This window comes from Podarcis vaucheri (genome assembly GCF_965113315.1).
Source record: "Podarcis vaucheri genome assembly, chromosome: 11".
NCBI classification, from domain to species: Eukaryota; Metazoa; Chordata; class Lepidosauria; order Squamata; family Lacertidae; genus Podarcis; species Podarcis vaucheri.
The window spans coordinates 32999498-33019007 of record NC_138749.1 but is presented as its reverse complement, the minus strand read 5'-3'; the positions used below and the strand labels follow the sequence as shown (position 1 = coordinate 33019007).

General features: G+C 41.1%; 1 protein-coding gene across 8 annotated transcripts in view; it reads right to left on the bottom strand.

Moving 5' to 3' along the window:
- Window positions 1–4315: 4315 nt before the first annotated feature.
- XRCC4 (X-ray repair cross complementing 4) overlaps window positions 4316–19510 on the bottom strand; it is a 110013-nt gene continuing 94818 nt past the window's right edge. For all 8 annotated transcript variants that reach the window (XR_014212108.1, XR_014212109.1, XM_082192019.1 and 5 more), the window contains one exon: window positions 4316–4587. Coding sequence is in view for 6 of the 8 variants with exons in the window: in XM_082192019.1 (XP_082048145.1) it covers window positions 4479–4587 (109 nt within the window). In the remaining 2 variants the exon portion in view is untranslated. The remainder of the gene's footprint in view (window positions 4588–19510) is intronic.

The following is a 19510-nucleotide window of genomic DNA, read 5'->3' as shown; positions in this document are numbered from 1 at the left end:
TTCTTATCCCTTTTCAGCTTTGCACACTGTTTATAGAAAGAGTAGCGTTTTTCATCCATATTTCTTATTTCCATAACGGATTCAGTGTCCTATTTTCAATTATTTTTTTTTGTTTCTTCTTCTTCTTTGTTTAGTCTTGTATGCCTTAAGCAAGCTGAACTATTGTTGAATTTGCAGTGCTATAAAATGTGGCAGCAAATCATAGAATCATAGAATCATAGAGTTGGAAGAGACCACAAGGGCCATCGAGTCCAACCCCCTGCCAAGCAGGAAACACCATCAGAGCACTCCTGACATATGGTTGTCAAGCCTCTGCTTAAAGACCTCCAAAGTAGGAGACTCCACCACACTCCTTGGCAGCAAATTCCACTGTCGAACAGCTCTTACTGTCAGGAAGTTCTTCCTAATGTTTAGGTGGAATCTTCTTTCTTGTAGTTTGGATCCATTGCTCCGTGTCCGCTTCTCTGGAGCAGCAGAAAACAACCTTTCTCCCTCCTCTATGTGACATCCTTTTATATATTTGAACATGGCTATCATATCACCCCTTAACCTCCTCTTCTGCAGGCTAAACATGCCCAGCTCCCTTAGCCGTTCCTCATAAGGCATCGTTTCCAGGCCTTTGACCATTTTGGTTGCCCTCCTCTGGACACGTTCCAGTTTGTCAGTGTCCCTCTTGAATTGTGGTGCCCAGAACTGGACACAGTACTCCAGGTGTGGTCTGACCAGAGCAGAATACAGTGGCACTATTACTTCCCTTGATCTAGATGCTATACTCCTATTGATGCAGCCCAGAATTGCATTGGCTTTTTTAGCTGCCGCGTCACACTGTTGGCTCATGTCAAGTTTGTGGTCAACCAAGACTCCTAGATCCTTTTCACATGTACTGCTCTCAAGCCAGGTGTCACCCATCTTGTATTTGTGCCTCTCATTTTTTTTGCCCAAGTGCAATACTTTACATTTCTCCCTGTTAAAATTCATCTTGTTTGTTTTTGCCCAATTCTCTAATCTGTCAAGGTCGTTTTGAAGTGTGATCCTGTCCTCTGGGGTGTTAGCCACCCCTCCCAGTTTGGTGTCATCTGCAAATTTGATCAGGATGCCCTTGAGTCCATCATCCAAGTCGTTGATAAAGATGTTGAATAAGACCGGGCCCAAGACAGAACCCTGTGGCACCCCACTAGTCACTCTTCTCCAGGATGAAGAGGAACCATTGATGAGCACCCTTTGGGTTCGGTCAGTCAGCCAGTTACAAATCCACTGAGTGGTAGCATAGTCAAGACCGCATTTTACCAGCTTCTTTACAATAATATCATGGGGCACCTTGTCAAATGCCTTGCTGAAATCAAGGTAGGCTACATCCACTGCGTTCCCTTCATCTACCAGGCTTGTAATTCTGTCAAAAAACGAGATCAGGTTAGTCTGACATGACTTATTTTTCAGAAATCCATGCTGACTATTGGTGATCACAGCATTCCTTTCTAGGTGCTCACAGACTGTTTGCTTAATGATCTGCTCCAGAATCTTCCCTGGTATTGATGTCAGACTGACTGGGCGGTAATTATTTGGGTCCTCTCTTTTCCCCTTTTTGAAAATAGGGACAACATTTGCCCTCCTCCAGTCTGCCGGGACTTCGCCTGTTCTCCAGGAATTCTCAAAGATGACTGCCAGTGGTTCTGAGATCACATCTGCCAGTTCTTTTAATACTCTTGGATGCAGTTCATCTGGCCCTGGAGACTTGAATACATCTAAACTAGCCAAATATTCTTGTACTATCTCCTTAGTTATTCTGGGCTGTGTTTCCTTTGCTGAATCATTTGCTCCAAATTCTTCAGGTCGGGCATTGTTTTCTTTATCGGAGAAGACTGAGGCAAAGAAGGCATTGAGTAGTTCAGCCCTTTCTGTGTCCCCTGTTTGCATTTCACCATCTTCTCCTCTGAGTGACCCCACAGTTTCTTTGTTCTTCCTTTTGCTACGAACATACCCATAAAAGCCTTTTTTGTTGCTTTTAACCTCTCTAGCAAGCCTGAGTTCATTCTGTGCTTTAGCTTTTCTGACTTTGTGTCTACACGTGCTGGCTATTTGTTTGAATTCCTCTTTGGTGGTTTCCCCCCTTTTCCATTTTTTGTACACATCCTTTTTTAATCTTAATTCAGTTAAAAGTTCTTTAGATAGCCACCCTGGCTTCTTTAGGCACCTTCCATGTTTCCGTCTCATTGGTATTGCCTGTCGTTGTGCTTTTACTATCTCCCTCTTAACAAACTCCCAGCCATCATGAACTCCCTTTCCATTAAGTATTGCTGTCCATGGGATCTCACCCAGCACTTCCCTAAGTTTTATGAAGTCGGCTTTCTTAAAGTCAAGAAATTGAGTCCTAGTATGCTTGGCTGCTCCTTTCCGCTGTATAGTAAACTTCAGAAGAGCATGATCACTCGCGCCTAATGATCCTTCCACATCTACCCCACTAACCAGGTCATCAACATTGGTTAGGACCAGATCTAAAATGGCTGTTCCTCTTGTTGCTTCTCCCATTTTCTGGACAATGAAGTTGTCTGCAAGGCCAGTGAGGAATCTGTTTGACCTTATGCTCTTGGCTGAGTTTGACGTCCAACAAATATCCGGGTAATTGAAGTCCCCCATTACTACTATCTCCCTTCCTTTTGCATGCTTGGCCATCTGTTCCAGGAAGGCATCATCTATGTCCTCCGTTTGGCTTGGGGATCTATAGTAAACTCCCACAATGAGGTCTCTGTTATTCTTCTCTCCCTTAATTTTGACCCAAATGCTCTCACTTTGGCTTTGAGGTTCTAAATCTTGGATCTCTTCACAGGTATACACATCCCTGACATATAACGCCACTCCTCCTCCTTTCTTGTCTGGTCTGTTTCTCTGAAATAGATTGTATCCCCCCATTATTACATTCCAATCGTGGGACTTATCCCACCAGGTTTCAGTGATGCCTATTATGTCATATTTAGTTTGCTGTACCAAGAGCTCAAGCTCATCTTGTTTATTTCCCATGCTTTGCGCATTAGTGTACAGACATTGAAGTCCATTAATCATTCCCCCGTGTCTCTTATTTAAGGATTTTTTCCTCCCACCACTAGGTCCGCGTGCTGTTTGCTCCATTTGGTCTATGACATTTGGATGATCATCTTCATTAATTGATAGACTCCTACCTTCAGGAGCATTGTCTCCCTCCCCCACATTAGTCAGTTTAAAGCCCTCCTGATGAGGTTTCTGTCGAACTGAAAAAAACCAAAGGGTTGTATTCAACTAACTTTTATTTTCAGTAGACTCTGTGAAATTAATGTTCTCTAAATTAGCCATGGCCAACAATTTCAATAGGTCTACTCTGAGCAAAGGTTAGTAGATGCCCATCCAAAACAAACTTAGATTAAAAACTCCAGTGGGTCCAAAAGAATTGAGAATCATAAATGTGTGACTGCTAAAATGGGAGTTCCATATAGCAACTATAATCTTGTTAATTTTGGCATTTCTCTTTCTTCTTCCCAGAGTTGAACTGCACCATCTGCTCCAGTAGCAACTAGCATTGATTAAGGCTGAAACGGATACTGTTTTCCAGAAGCGTGTTTTGTAGTAAAAAAATAATAATGTCCCGTTTCTTCTGTGTTTTTTGGCAGTACCTGCAAAAACATCTACCTATTCATCTGCACTACCTTCTCTTGCTCTCTTTCACAAGTGACTTTGTTTGCCCCTGAAGGCGTTGTCATAGAAAAACTTGCCCTCTGGAATAACTTCCACAAGAAGAAATGATACATGTGAGAGGTATAGTGGGAGGCTGAAGTTATTTGGTTTTGTTCTATGCTCCCTTCTGTTTATTATTTATTTGAGACTTTTGTTTACCGCCTTTTGCCAGTAGGTCCCAAAGTGGTTTGCATCAATAACAATATGAAACAATGGTGCAGGCTTGAGCAAGATGTAGCACCTTAGACCACGGCATAACTGGAGCTAATGATGATCTGCCTTCACCCTGGGACTTTTTAAAAAAGTGGCGCCCAAGGAGAGACAGAGAGGACATTGGATTCCATAGCAGAATGCTGCAAATTAGAAAATATTTGTCAGCCTTGAATCTGGGAAATATCTTACGGCTATCTATGAAAAAGTTATAGACTTTTAATCCCTTTCTGCAGGGATTGCAGTCTTAATCTCCCCTCACTGTTTTTATTGCTGCCACTTTGGTGGTCTGGTTAATTTTTCTCCCTAACCCCCAAGGGAAGATCAGCTTCCCTCACACAAATCAACTGTAGACAAACCCATCTTTGAAATCTTGAGTGACAAATGATGACCACTAGGGGGATCACACGCAAAAACTTTATTAGAAAAAGATAAAACCATTGTTAAAAATGTTCTCCGAAAGAACAAATAGCCCCCCACTTCTAGATAAAAATATTCTTTTTGAGACAAATAATTAATTGGACATAAACAGCTTGTAGTGAGGTCATAGTCTTCTTCCAGATTGGTCAGATATCATCAAAGAGGTCTTCAGGATCACCAGTGTTTTTTTCTGACTCTGAAGGCATCTCTTTCGATGACGGCTGCTTGTCTGACGATTTTGGAGGAGAATCAGCTCTAGAGATTTAAAGCAGAGAACCTTTGTGAAACAAATTTATGTTGGTTATTTTTAAACCATGTTAGGTGAAGATACTTAAAGGAAAGTTTAGTGTCTTTGGAGACTGTATTCATTTTTAGGAAGAAATTGTGCTCATATTTGCTACTTGCTCATTTGCGGCAAAGCCAGCAATGAAAATTATTCAGGTTGCAGTAGTTTAGTTGTCACTTTTCCATTTGAATCCCCCCTCTCATTTTCCTCAAGATGCCAATCCAACCTGTGATGCCAACGTAAAGAATTAAGCAGAAGCAAGCAAGTAAATGGAAAAGACAGCTAAGCTGTATTTAGTTCAGTTACCACTGCATGGCATAGCTGGAAATTGGCTGGAGTTCCCCCCTCATTTTTCTCGCATGAGATTTATAGCCATTTTCTAATATTTTGACATTAGGAGCAAATTCCTAAATTTCAAGGTCTTAAGCTCTACCTTCTGCCTTGCCAATAGTTGAAATATCAAAACCAAACCAAAAAAACCCTTACAAATAGGAAAAAGATTTGAACTTTCAAATCTAGAGAGTATATTTGGGCCTGTTGTGCATATTTGAAATCCTTGAGAAGCATGTGTTTAGATATTCCCAATTTCTTTACCTTCATTGCTTGTCTTTTAATTACAGCGGTTAAAAAAAATATCTGCAGTTTACTGAGAAATGTAATAAATCCTGATTCATAGAGTTGTTAGCAGGTTGATACAATCAAGCAGCTGGCACAGGAATTGCATGATCCAAACTTCTGTTATGTACCACACAAGTAACTTATCACATAAGCCAGGTATTCCACGCAAACCAAGAGATGTGGGCAATCATAAGGCCCTCTTTGGACAACCTCCTCTTACTTCTCCCCAGGATCTGAGAGTAAAATGAGACTATGCCAGCCAGCCACACTCCCAACATCAGCGCATCCATCTAGCCACACCCCCAGCAGCACCTATCTGTTTAGCTCAAGGAAGCAAATGGTATGAAGGAACAAGAGGCAGGGGAGCCGACCTGGGCCCAAGTTTATGGGTGCCTGGTGCACATGACAGCATGTTGTCATGCCCGTGCCCTGGCCTTGGAACCTCGCAAGACTTCAGACTTGACTTCTGGTGCTTCGTGAGGCACTGGAAGTTGTGTCGGGGGCTCTCTGGTGAGCACCCGCAACAATTTTTTGTGGGTGCTTGGGCACCCAGAGCCCTCTATAGTTGGTGCCCCTAACAGAAGGTCACCACCTTGCCAAAGCTAAGCAGGCATGAGCCTAACCAGTTCAGATGGGAGACCACCAGGGAAACACATGTAGATCCCTGTGGGTTCCATGACAGAAGGCAGGGTATATAGTGGTGCCCCGCAAGACGAATGCCTCACAAGACGAAAAACTCGCTAGACGAAAGGGTTTTTCGGTTTTGTGTTGCTTCGCTAGACGAATTTCCCTATGGGCTTGCTTCGCAAGACGAAAACGTCTTGCGCTTTTTTCTTAAAGCCGTTTGAAGAGGCGCAGTTGCGACGGACCGTGCGTCGCAAGACGAAAAACATCGCAAGACGAAAAGACTCGCGGAACGAATTATTTTCGTCTTGCGAGGCACCACTGTAAATGTTACAAAAGTAAGACATACAGTGGTACCTCGGGTTAAGTACTTAATTCGTTCCAGAGGTCCATACTTAACCTGAAACTGTTCTTAACCTTTAGCTAATGGGGCCTCCTGCTGCTGCCGTGCCACCAGAGCACGATTTCTGTTCCTGAAGCAAAGTTCTTAACCTGAAGCACTATTTCTGGGTTAGCAGAGACTGTAACATGAAGCGTATGTAACCTGAAGCGTATGTAACCCGAGGTACCACTGTAAAGAGACCCTCGTATCCTCATACTAAGTGCACAGGGGCTTCCATCTTATATCTTGATTGTGAAGCACAGATACCAGGGGCATGGACAGAAGGGCATGAAGAGGCATTACTCTTTTCCTCACACTGTTACAATACACAAAGCCTTTTCTTAAACACACAGTAAGCAATGGAATTTCTGCTCTCTGGCTCATACAGTTTGTGCTGCCACCACATTAGTTAAAGGAGCCTTGTGAACTCTATGACATTTAGCAGGATTGCCAGGGAACCAAAACTTTAAAATACATCCCCAAAGCAAGGATATTATAGTCCCACCGTGGTTTTTCCAGTGATGTTTTGAACATTCCCACCACAGATGAAGAAAGTCTGCTTTGGGAGTGTGCCAGAACTTGAGAATATGTCTGCTTGGGGAGTCCCAGGTTGAAATCCATGCTCACCTATAAACCTCACTGGGTGACACTGGGCTATCTCTCAGTCTAACCTAAGGTTGTTGTGAGGATAAAACAAAGGAAAAGAAGTACACACACTACGTTCATCTCCTTGGAGAAAAAGCAGGATAATAATGTAATGAAAAAAGAATTCTAACTTCACCACAGTTTAGCACCCTCAAATGTGAAACATCAACTCTGTTTATGAGTTGTGTGAATAATACAGAGAGCTGAACCACAAATTGAAGGGCAGGTAAGAGCACTGATAAGTATTTGTTTTCTCAGCTGAGAACGAGCCACACAAACCTGAAAAAGCAGATGTGAGACATCTGAACAGACAAAGCAAAGCACCCACTAACTATTTAGTGTGATTGAGTGCCTATCCTAATGATGAGGTGATACGACAGATAATGCAACTTAAATGCTCCTACAGCCACACAAATTTCAGAATTCTGACAACAAATTAAATATTTCAAAGCTTTTGGAATGTTTACCTAAAACTCAGTTACATGTTAACATCTATGTCCAAAGTGATATGTGCTATTGTTAATAATACAGGGAATAAACACTTTGCCCTTTTCCTTTTGAAAAAAGAAAAATTCAGATTGGAGGCTGAATTTGCCAAGACTTTATATAAGATCTACATATGTGTAGGATGCTTGGTTTTTTGCCAGTGCTGGCACATCCATCATGTCCTAGGCTGTGCTGACATATTTACTGGGGCTTTGTTCTTAAATTCCCAGTGTGGGGTATATTGTAGCATGGTTCACATATTAGGAAATGTTTTCCTAGAAATTCTAACAACTACACTGGAAAACTACTTGGATTTGGTTATGCTCTATGCTCTATATAAATTTATCATTAGTTAATCACTCCCCTGTATGAAAATGATGGGGAACTGACATGTTTCCCACTAAACTTTGTGTCTCCCAGGGTGAGAATTTCTATGTCATGTTTTCAGATACTATGGGAGTTCCTTCACCTCCTATCACTGTGCAGAGCAACATATTCATGGTAGTGGTTTCTTCTATGGGAGGGGTGGGGTAAAATACTCATCACCATTGTACTGGATGGTAATGTAGTCAGGAAGATAGACATCCCTTCATTACATCATGACATTAGTAAAGGGACCCCTGAACATTAGGTCCAGTCGTGGCCGACTCTGGGGTTGCGGTGCTCATCTCGCTTTACTGGCTGAGGGAGCCGGCATACGGCTTCTGGGTCATGTGGCCAGCATGACTAAGCCTCTTCTGGTGAACCAGAGCAGCACACGGAAACACCGTACCTTCCTGCCGGAGCGGTGCCTATTTATCTACTTGCAGTTTGACCTGCTTTCGAACTGCTAGGTTGGCAGGAGCTGGGACCGAGCGACGGGAGCTCACCCCGTCGTGGGGATTTGAACCGCCGACTTTCTGATAGGCAAGTCCTAGGCTCTGTGGTTTAACCCACAGTGCCACTGTTGTAAATAAAAATATGCCCTTTTCCCTTATGGGGTATCCAAGAGCCCATATAGAGTCCTTACATAGGTTCCCTAATAATAATAATAATAAATTTTATTTATATCTCGCCCTCCCCAGCTGAGCCGGGCTCAGGGCGGCTAACAACAATCAAATAAACAATCAAATAATCATACATTCTAAAAATATTTCATTATAAAAATTAGTTAAAATCAAATTGATGGCAACCGATTAAGCAAAATTCTGTGCAGGTTGCCAGAGGAGGGAGTCAGGCTGCGCCCTGACCAAAGGCCTGGCGGAACAACTCTGTCTTGCAGGCCCTGCGGAAAGATGTCAAGTCCTGCAGGGCCCTTGTCTCTTGTGACAGAGCGTTCCACCAGGTTGGAGCCACAGCCGAGAAGGCCCTGGCTCTAGTTGAGGCCAGCCTAACCTCTCTGTGGCCTGGGACCTTGAGGGTGTTATTATTTGCAGACCGTAGGTTTCTCTGTGGGGCATACCAGGAGAGGCAGTCCTATATCATGATAGGAGAGTCCCTATCATGATATTACTTAGCTGCTTAAGTCAACCTGGTAGCATCTAGCAGTTGTTGGACCCCAACTCTCATCAGCCCCAGCTAGCCAATGGTCAGAGAAGATGACTGCTGTAATCCACAATATCTGGAGAGCACCTTATTGGCTATGGCCAAGTTGAAATTATCCAACCCGTTTAATTTTTGTTATTGAGATGTTTTGCTTCTTCAAAATCATGATCATTTTTAAGCCAAGCAAAATCTGGATGAAATCCTGGGCACAAAGGGGATGAGGAGCTATTGGTAGGGCACGAGATAGAAACACTATAACCCAGATGAAATGGGAGGGTGTGAGCAATTTCCCTGGGTATATAACAACACAGGCTGGCTGGTCTCTCACTCAGTATGGTTGATATGTTTCCTTAAACTTGGCTTTTGTGGACTAAGCTCAGGCCCTGCACCATCATGAAGTTCTCAAGACCCAACAGACCCTTAGAAACAGTGTTGTAGGAGTGCCTTAACGACAAAAACTTTGTGGCTTCCTGCACATCTCTCTGTGAGCAATACTTTGTGACCAGACATGGAATGAAACAAAAGAAAACAAAAAGAGCACAATTATTTTGATTTTCTTATAAAAAAGATAAAAATTACATTGCTGAATAATGCAAACCTCAACACAGGAATCAAGACCCACAAAGATTTAACTAGGCACAGTTGGTTGCCCGCTATCCCAGGGGTGGACTTCAGTCTTTCAAATTTCAGCTGCACCCTGTGCAAGGCAAAAATTCGGCAATCCCTGCTTCTCATCTTCCATTTTGCTCAATTCACTATGTCATAGTTACAGTACCCTGCAGCACCCTCTAGGCTCAGCGCCCAGTGCGGCACAACTGGTTGTGCTGCTCTAAATCTGCCTCTGCCACCCCCCACTTCTAACTTTGTCACATGACTAGGAGAGAGGAGCTTTTTAAATGCATGTGATGGTCTGGGAAGGAGGGAAGTGTGGGAATACGGCAGGAGGGAAGAGTTTACTTAATTGTGCATTTTAGAAAGACATTTTCAAAGAAACTGGGCAACTGAATGGTCTAGAAGGAATTCAGCACTCATTACCCAGCATAAGCGTTTGTCAGAAGTAAAAACTGCACCTGCCTTTATCATATATTTTTTTTAAAATATTTTTTATTGCTTCTTTCCAGGCACAGATATATCATCAAATGTTCAACAAAAGCAACTTTACAGAAAAAGGAAAAGAGAGAGTTAGAGAAAAAATTCATCTTTCCAAAACAATTTTTTCATGGCCTACCGGACTTCCCCACATCTTCCCCACCCTGCATTCTTTACAATAAAAATAACAGCAAATTGTTACCGTGTTTCATGCATTTTTTGTACTTTCAATTAATTATATTTTAGGTTTAAAGTACTTATTGTCAAATTACTTTTCAAAATAAATCTTAAAATTTACTCTAAACTTTGGTAATTTCATAATTATACCTTAGTTTCCCTATCTTCAAATTTTGTTGCTGAAGCTAATCTTTCCCAACCTTGCCTTTATCATAAATACAATTGGCATAATGCATCTGAAAAAAAGATCTAAAGGCACTAATTCAACAAATCATATGTGCATGTTCCAGACTGAAGGCTTCACGATGCTCACCATTTGCTGCTTTCAATTGTTAAATTACATTTAAAATTGAGGCTAGTGTTTTTGTTTTTACAGAATTAACTGTGATCTGCTTGGCTATAGCTTGGCTGGATCATTTAAAGAATGATAGCTATTGATTTATAAAATAATTTAACTCACAAATACATACTGGACAGAATGAACCCATCTTAATAAAGATCTATTTCTTTTCTTAAACTAAATTTAATATTGTAAAAATAAGCGGTGGCAACAAGTATATTCAGTTTAATAACATTAGGAGAATTAACAAAGTGATAAATAATTATTATATGTAGTCAAAATACATTTCTGCCTGCTTGTCAATAATTCAAGTTTTGAGAATTAAATCCATATACCATTAAAAAAAATTCACAAGCCTGAGGTGAGTTAACAAGAGACATACATTCCTGTGGTTCATTTACACTTAAGCTCATTCCTGCATAAAGGAACTAGACCACACATCTAGACTGAGAAATCGTTTTACAGCCACTGTCTCAGTAGGGAGGGGGGAAAGGGATCTGATTACTTAGTCAAAACCACAAAAAAGTATATACACAGCACAAACATTTGGGTTTGCCTAGCATTTTAGACAAGAGTTTTTACAAACCCAATACAACATAAACTATCCACCAATATTGCAATATTTTCTACTTTGTCTTTTTAAATTATATTTACAATGATGTGTTGGTGCTCAATACTTTCTCCCTTCCAGCAACCCTGCAGCAGCTAATAATCTTGAGCAAACTCAATAATGTTGGTCATTCCACTCACGATTTCTTATTTAGATACATCACTATGGAATGCCTTCTTGAATACACCCAGCAGCCACTATTGATCTGTCACCTCTCAGTCTAGAATGTTTATCTTGCTGAATTGGGGGAACAAATGTTTGAGGGAGGGAAGATATCGTCTTCAAAAAACTTCACCTTTACATTAAACCCCACCATCAAAGTAGCTGAGGTGGTTAGTTCATAAAGACCACACTAGAAAGTCCAAGACCTCCGTTTAGTATACAAATGCCTTCTATCTGGTGGTTGCGCTGAAACGGTCGAGACTCGTTCACTCTAAAGCTGAGGCACCTGAGACAGCGATGTCTCAGGTGCCTCGCCTTCTCCTGCCCTCAAAGGCTAAGTAAAAATATTGAATCCTGGATATAGCCCCAAACTCCTTCTGCATAGGAAATGCTAAAATGTAATGTTCAAATCCCATGCATTTGAATGAGAGGAGTTTGTTGGTTTCACAAGTGGCTCTCAACAGATAGCACCATTAAGAACTTGCAGTGATTCAGATACTGTGGTAATTTAATTTAAGTGGACGTAATCAGTCTTACCTGTTTGCTTCAACAAAGTAAGATTTAATTTGGCTTCTAAAAATGTAACTTTTTTTTAAAAGGTGAATTGATTATGCTCCCAACTTTCTAGCTTTCCAGGAGCCTCTGGTTCATCACCTGTGTATTCTCATTCATATCGGACAAGTTCAGGTAGCTTCTCTCTCTCTCTTCTCTCCCCAAATGAGCATTTCCCCCTACTATCCTACAATTCTATATAGAATTATTCTAGCCAGGTCATGAAATGGATTTGTGCTGCAATCACAATGATCGAACAGCTTTCATCTATTTTTTAGCTAGAGATGAAATCAAAAGGCTAAAAAATCAAAAGGCTAATAGCTACACAGTAGGTAGCTATTGGCAGTCTCAGTTGTTGGTAGCATCAAAAAAGCATGCAGACCATAATTGGCAGAATAAATACCTGTTTGGCAGGATTCTTAGCCACATAAAGCCAAGAGGCAGGGGAAACTGAGTTAATATTTATCTTTGAAGTATCTGAAGAAGTGTGCATGCACACGAAAGCTTATACCCAGAACAAACTTAGTTGGTCTCTAAGGTGCTACTGGACATTTAAAAAAAAATAAAAATACATTTATTCCATCTTTGAAGTGTGATATAAGTGAGGATCCTTTTCATGCCTGTGTGTTTTGTCCTTCCGATGTTTTTGCCACCTGTCTGTACGAGTTCATTGATGAGGTCTGTGAAACTGACAAAGATTCAGCTCTCTGGATGAATGAATTTAAATATTTCAGGATCAAACAATGATTCTAGAGCTGGGTGCCATCACTCTACCAAGAGATAATTAATTCCATAGCTGGACAGAAAGGACAGACAGAGCAGAGGTGAGTCTTCTCTGGATGTTAATATACACCAAGGAATGAAGTACCAGTCTAGTTGCAATTCAGAGAGCATTCCGCTGTCAGTTCTTCCTTTGTTTGCAGACAGGAAACCTGCTTCCAAGTTAAATAATTTACACTTTGCAAGTTTATGAAGAATTCATAGCGGCATTCTTGGCAGGAAGTTGGACTGATCGACCCGCAAAAGTGATGGGAGCCCTTTGGAAGGCTAAAGCACGCATTTCTCCTAAATGGTATTTACCAACCCTACTGATTTTGAAGCAAATGCATGTTCAGGACTGCAGTACAAAGCAAATTAATGAGACTGGTATAAAGAGAAGTGAGGTGTTAATTGAAATTCTTTCTTTCTTTCTTTCTTTCTTTCTTTCTTTCTTTCTTTCTTTCTTTGACACTGGAGAGACTTTAATTTATTGTTTTATTTTGACTTTTATTGCTGAATCACTATAAGCTGTCTTTAAGTCTGTTTCTCACAGAAAGTAGCATATCAATGGAAAGATTGATAAATAAATAACACACAGGGCATATGTAGACCAGATGCAACCCATGTAAAACAACACAGTGTTACCCAGATGAACCTGGGAAGCACTAATGTACCATCTCTCTTGGGTTATTCTTCTCTGAAAGCCAGTGCAAGTTTCAACTCCCTAATCTTTCTCCCCCTGCTCCCCAGCTCTGGACAGGGGAACAGGAAGAATGGCTGGCAGACATTTGTCAGGCATCAGTTTCTCACTTGAGGCTTTCGCTTTCCCCTTCCAAAGGATAAACAGCAATTGTATGTTTATGGTTCAGCATCACAGGGAAAGCTTTCATCTGCTGTCTTTCATTAACTAGGTGTGTGCGCCACTATTTACATTGCAAAGCTGGAATTCAATATATATGCTGAAAAATATGAGATTTGAAAACATGGCATAGTTCACAGACTGAAATCATTTAGCGTTTTTAAAATAATCAAGACAGAAATGGCAGAAATTAACAAATTTTACTCCCTACAGATTTTTAGAACTCTAATTACAAGAAAGGTAATTGTAACAAATGCAAAGAGCAGAATCTAAGTAATGATATGATTATTATCCCATTAACATGAAGTACAAACATATATTTAAAATCAATGAGAAGAACTTTTTCTGAGGATAAACTCATATGTAACAGTTTTCCATATGTCTTTCCTTTTAAAAAAAGATTATCTTCTGTTTGATAGCTGTTGTTATGGCATGGAATATCTCTGCATCTCCATCCCAAACCAGAACATTAGCACAACATTTTCAGTGTTACACTTTTGTTGTCATCTGAGCACAATGGTACCTCAGGTTAAGTACTTAATTCGTTCTGGAGGTCCGTACTTAACCTGAAACTGTTCTTAACCTGAAGCACCACTTTAGCTAATGGGGCCTCCTGCTGCCGCTGGAGTACGATTTCTGTTCTTATCCTGAAGCAAAGTTCTCAACCCGAGGTACTATTTCTGGGTTAGCGGAGTCTGTAACCTGAAGCGAATGTAACCTGAAGCGTATGTAACCCGAGGTACCACTGTAGTGCTGTTTGCTTCTCATGTGACAGAACTTATCTCTCTATTTGTGTGCTACTGCACACATCTGCAGAAATAAGTACCTGGCACGTGTGATCGCTCAAAAGCTAATTTTGGGGAAATAGCAAAACTATTTTTGGGATCTTTACGGGAGATGATTAAGCTTAGACAGACAAAATTGCACTGGCTTCTATAATCTTGCTGAATTTGGGGCATTTAATACTGAACAATAGTGATGTTCTTACTCTGGAGACCACACTATCACTACATTTGTTATAATTTTATATATTTATAATTGAAGTATGCAAATATAATACAATTACAAGCTACAAAAGGTTTTTATTTTTTGCAACATCAGATTCCCACTGGCCCTGCTTGCATTTAACAGAAGGCAGCACACCTTCACACAGAATTTCCAATTACACAAAAGGGTCTATGTAAGAGTCATGTTCCGGTCTGATGCCAGATCCCACAGAGAAGGGTAAGGCTGGAGGCAGGTTGCGTGAAGTTGGCAATTACAGAACCACAGAGAACTCCAAGTGAGAAACCCACCCTGATAAAAGGTTGAGCGCATTCTGATGCTTTGTAAAGCTCCTGCTATCAGACCAAAGGCACAACCTTGAGGCTCCTTCACAATGCTTTACCTATTCCTGCAAGTGGTGTGTGAAAGGGGTGACAATTTACAGTGGTACCTTGGTTGTCAAAAAGCTTGGCTCCCGAACAAATCGGCTCCCGAATGCCGCAAACCCAGAAGTAAGTATTCAAGTTTGTGAACGTTTTTTGGAAGCCGAACATCCGGCGCAGCTTCTGCTTCAGTACAGGAAGCTCTTGCAGCCAATCGGAAGCTGCACCTTGGTTTTCAAATGGTTTCAGGAGTCAAACAGACTCCCAGAATGGATTAAGTTTGAGAACCAAGGTACTACTGTACTACATATTGGAGTTTTATAAATGTCGGAAACAAACCAAGGAGATAACATGAAAAACTGGGTTCCTTTTTGCAGACTTATAGAGCAATTATTGCCATAAAAACTTGAGGGCCCATGTACAGTTAATGCCATGTATGGCATATGGAATCAGAATGGGATGTGTTGCAATGCCCTTCAATAGCCCTGAATTGGTTTTTCATCTGCGCACAAGGATATTGGTGGGGTCAGAGGCAGGTGGGAGTCTGCAACATTCCATACATCATGGAACTTTTTATTATTGACACTGATTCCTGCAATTCTAAGTTATACTCTTAAGTTCCAAACTGAGAGCATGGAAGCTTCTACGTAGGCATTCCTTAAAGGCGATAGATTGATCTGTGAGAGTGCTGGCTCTCCCAGACTATTATGATCCTGTGGCTGGGCTTTTTACACAATCTTTGGAATCACGTCATTAAATTCACAACCATGAGACAAGTTTTGAGTAAATAGCACTACTGAGTGGTTCTGTAGGGATCACAATAGTTCTGTAGGGATCACAACAGTCTACTTTCAGCAACTGAATCAAATATTAGCTCATAAAAAGCACTGGTGTGAAAAACCCAATCAAACTTCATCACCAGGAGGTGGTTCACAAGAACTAGCATATTAATAATAGGGACTAATTATATCCAGGGATTTCACTAATCCAGCTATGTCCTCTAAAGCATACGGGAATGAGTCTGATATAAAGTCCATGTAACTCTCACTGCTGAACTCAGTATTCAGGGATTCAGGGTATGTGTGTTGATTCAGTGAGAGGCATTTAAGAACTTTTAGCATGTCCCTATGAAGTTTTGCGGTGGCATATAGAATACAGATTTATGTGGGTTAAAATTACTAATAAATTCAAGGCACCCAGTTCTCAAGACAGGTTATTACTCTGTTTACAATTTTGCTGGAAGGAATCTGGAATGCCAACATGTTGATCCTAATTGTAATAATTATTTACTTCCTGGATGACTAGCATGTCAGAATTAGTTTAAAGGCTTGCTCTTAAGGCACTGAATTTAGATGGTCTATATTATTTTCCCCCATCTGCCACAAAACCTGGGATACTTCATGCATAATTTCTTTTGTTGCTGCAGTACTATTTCTGCAGGAGAACGTTACAGAAATTATTATTCTGTAAGGATTGGTGGGGGGCGGGGAGGATATCAGGAAGCACATTCATTTTGGATATTCACCACTCATGGAGGTATTCATTTACATCCTGCAATAAGACGTACATATTGACTCAGTTTGCATGTAAAACTAAACCAACCATGGGCTCTCGGAGAGGAAATTGTGGCTGCTCCGCTCTTCCTGCAGTCCAGTTCTGTCCTCCTGCTGCTGTGCTACTGTGAGCTAAGCCATGGTTTGGCATAGCACATTATCCAAACTTCAGCTTTTAATTTGTCTCCTCCAGACAAACCACAAGCTGTAAACAAATTACACATCTTGTTTACAGCTCATGATTTTTCTGAAGTGAGACAAACCATGAGCCCAGGTTCAAAGAGTATGCTAATCCAAACCATGGCTTAGTTTGCAGTAGCAAGAGGACTGTGGGAGGGACCAGGTAGCCTCACTTTTCTCTCCAGGAATCCACATGTTCATGCCAAGTGATAGCTTGACTTAGTTTTATGTGCAAATCAGGTTGTTATGAGGATTGGAGAATCAGCAGCAGTAAACAGTAGCAGTAAACACAACAGTAATCAGTAGCAGTAAACACAACTTTAACATTAAAAAGTGTTAAAATATGCATTCAAAACTATTTTTCACATCTATCCATTGGAGCAAAGAAGAGATGTGTACAAATCATAATCAATCAGTCCATTATACCAAGTACAGGGGAACTTTCATAAAACTACCATCAATAGTATTGGCTGGTGAAATTGGCCGCAATTCTTCCTCTCCTCTTCTCTAAATCATTCGTAGTAGCCAAAACAGCAACAAAAGAGTAATGTGTTTGGTAGACAAGAGGTTTAAGGAAATGAATCGAGAAGCAGTTGCCAGCAGACAGCAATGGCTAAATGTAGTCTCTTCTAGATAGGAGACAGCTGTATTCCTTAAATCTATGACAGACAAGCCTACTTAGGATTTCTAGCCATGCAGATCTTCTGATTGGAGATGCATGTGACAAATGTTCTAGAAGCAGCTATATTGCAAATTTTGATATCACAGAGTGGTAGAACAGGAAGATGGGCTACAGAAGCACAGTGCCAAACCTGCATTCATGCAAAGGAAGACCACCTGTTCTACAACAGCTTATCTTGAGTATTATGACAACCACCAACAAAATCTACCAGAAGATCATGTATCTATTTAAATGTATTTACAGAACAAATACGAGCCCTTTTCGGACATCTGATCCATGGTGGGCAAATGAGTGTAACCAAAAGGTTGGGAAACAGGGGTCTGAGATCCAGCCCTTTTCAGTCACATTCAGAGAAAAATGGCTCCTAGTCGTACGGGCTATGTATTACTTCCAGGACCAGAGGCAGTTTGCCTCTAATTATCAGTTGCTGGAGAACACAAATGCCTGATGGTGGGCTTCCATTAGGCATTTTGTTGGCCACTGTGAGAACAGGAGGCTGGACTAGATGGACCTTTGGTATGATCCAGGGAGGCCTTTGCTCTTTTTCCCCCACAAAGGAATGTGAGCCCGTGTAGACGGCGGTCGACCACTATCACCTGGGGATCGACCTGTCGATCGCAGTCGACTGGTTGGACATCCCTGATGTATACTATTCATTTTTAATGTTGTAACTGATGCTGTGTTTGCTGTTTTTGCACATTTATAATATTCAGTGTAACCATGCATGTTCCTTGGAGATGCACATTGAGCCAGTCTGCATACAACTGCACATGCAGATTGTTCCATGCAAATGTGAACCTTATTCTTTAGTCTTTGCCAACTGGGCACCTGGGGAAACCTAGCATTACTGCACAATACTACATGGCAGGTTGCTGCAGACAAATGGCTTGCGAGGCAGAGAGAGCTACCATGCAGTGTTAATTTAATGTAAGTATGGCTTTAGCTTTGTTCATGTGTAACCTCCGGGGTCAATGCCAGTATCATCTATACAAAATATTTGCAGGGCGGAAAGTCAAAGAAAGTGGGAAAGGCCTTTGTCTGTTTTCAGATGCTGCCTCTAGGCAGCACTCCTTGGAGAATATGCTTAATTTAATAGTTTGCTGTCATGTTTTCTTGACTGATTCTTTACTGAATAAAAGACAATAACTGTTGTCTAAATGTCCCTTATGTACACAGTTGGGATCAATACAAGAGCAAGAGCAAGAATTAAATCGATATGAGAATAATGAACCAAACTAACTCTGATTAAATCAACGAACATAGGAGCATCAGACCCCCTCTTAGGTACCTGTCTTGCTTGACTGATTCAAGTTAACAAATCTCTGCATAGCTGAAGCCCTGAGGCTTTGCGAACTGTTTACTCTATATCCAGCAAAGATGGTTCTGTTAATGGGGAGGAAAATGTATGGGTATCTCCCCCCCCCTTCCTTCCAACATTCTTCAAGAATGACATTCAACCTAGCATTCAAAACACAAATCTAAGCTTTTATAAAGGTAGATCTCAGTAAGGCATTCAAAATGCAACAACTCAGGGATAAAGCTAAGTTTTCAGTCTCATTCTTGTGACAGGGGCCGACTTCAAATTGGCAGATCAAGCCTTGCCTAGTATAGTACTATGGGAAATGAAAAACCTCTATGAGCTATTTCTTTAAAACAAAATTATTTGTGCTGCTGAGCCATGTAAATTTTCCTGTAAAAACATTATGATAACCCATGGGGTCCAGGTGCAGAATCCTCTCATCTCCTGGTGCAACGTAATTGTATTTTCTGTGCTTCCTTTCATTATTTGAGCCATCACAGAACAAAAATATCACCCTCCAAACTGTGATTGCTATTCTGAGATTAGGGATGCTCTGACAACCCATCTCTCCGCAGACTAAGCACAAACCAAATCTTCAGGTTACTGAGGAACTGAAAGACTGCCAGGAATGAAATATTTCTCACTGCATTTAGAGAGATAAAATAGGTAAAAAGCTATTTACCGTATTTTTTGCACCATAACACTCACTTTTTTTCCTCCTAGAAAGTAAGGGGAAATGTCTGTGCGTGTTATGGAGGGAATGCATACGGGTGGCATGCCTACGGATTTTCCTCCTCTAAAAACTACGTGTGTGTTATGGTCGGGTGCGTGTTATAGAGCGTAAAATACGGTACTTTGTAGAAATACACAACTTTCTAAGGAAGGCAGAACTCTTCATCAGGCAAGTTAGAAGAATACTTAGGTCTTAGTTGGTCCAGTGGCGTAGCGTGGGGGGTGCAGGGGGGGCCGGCCGCACCGGGCGC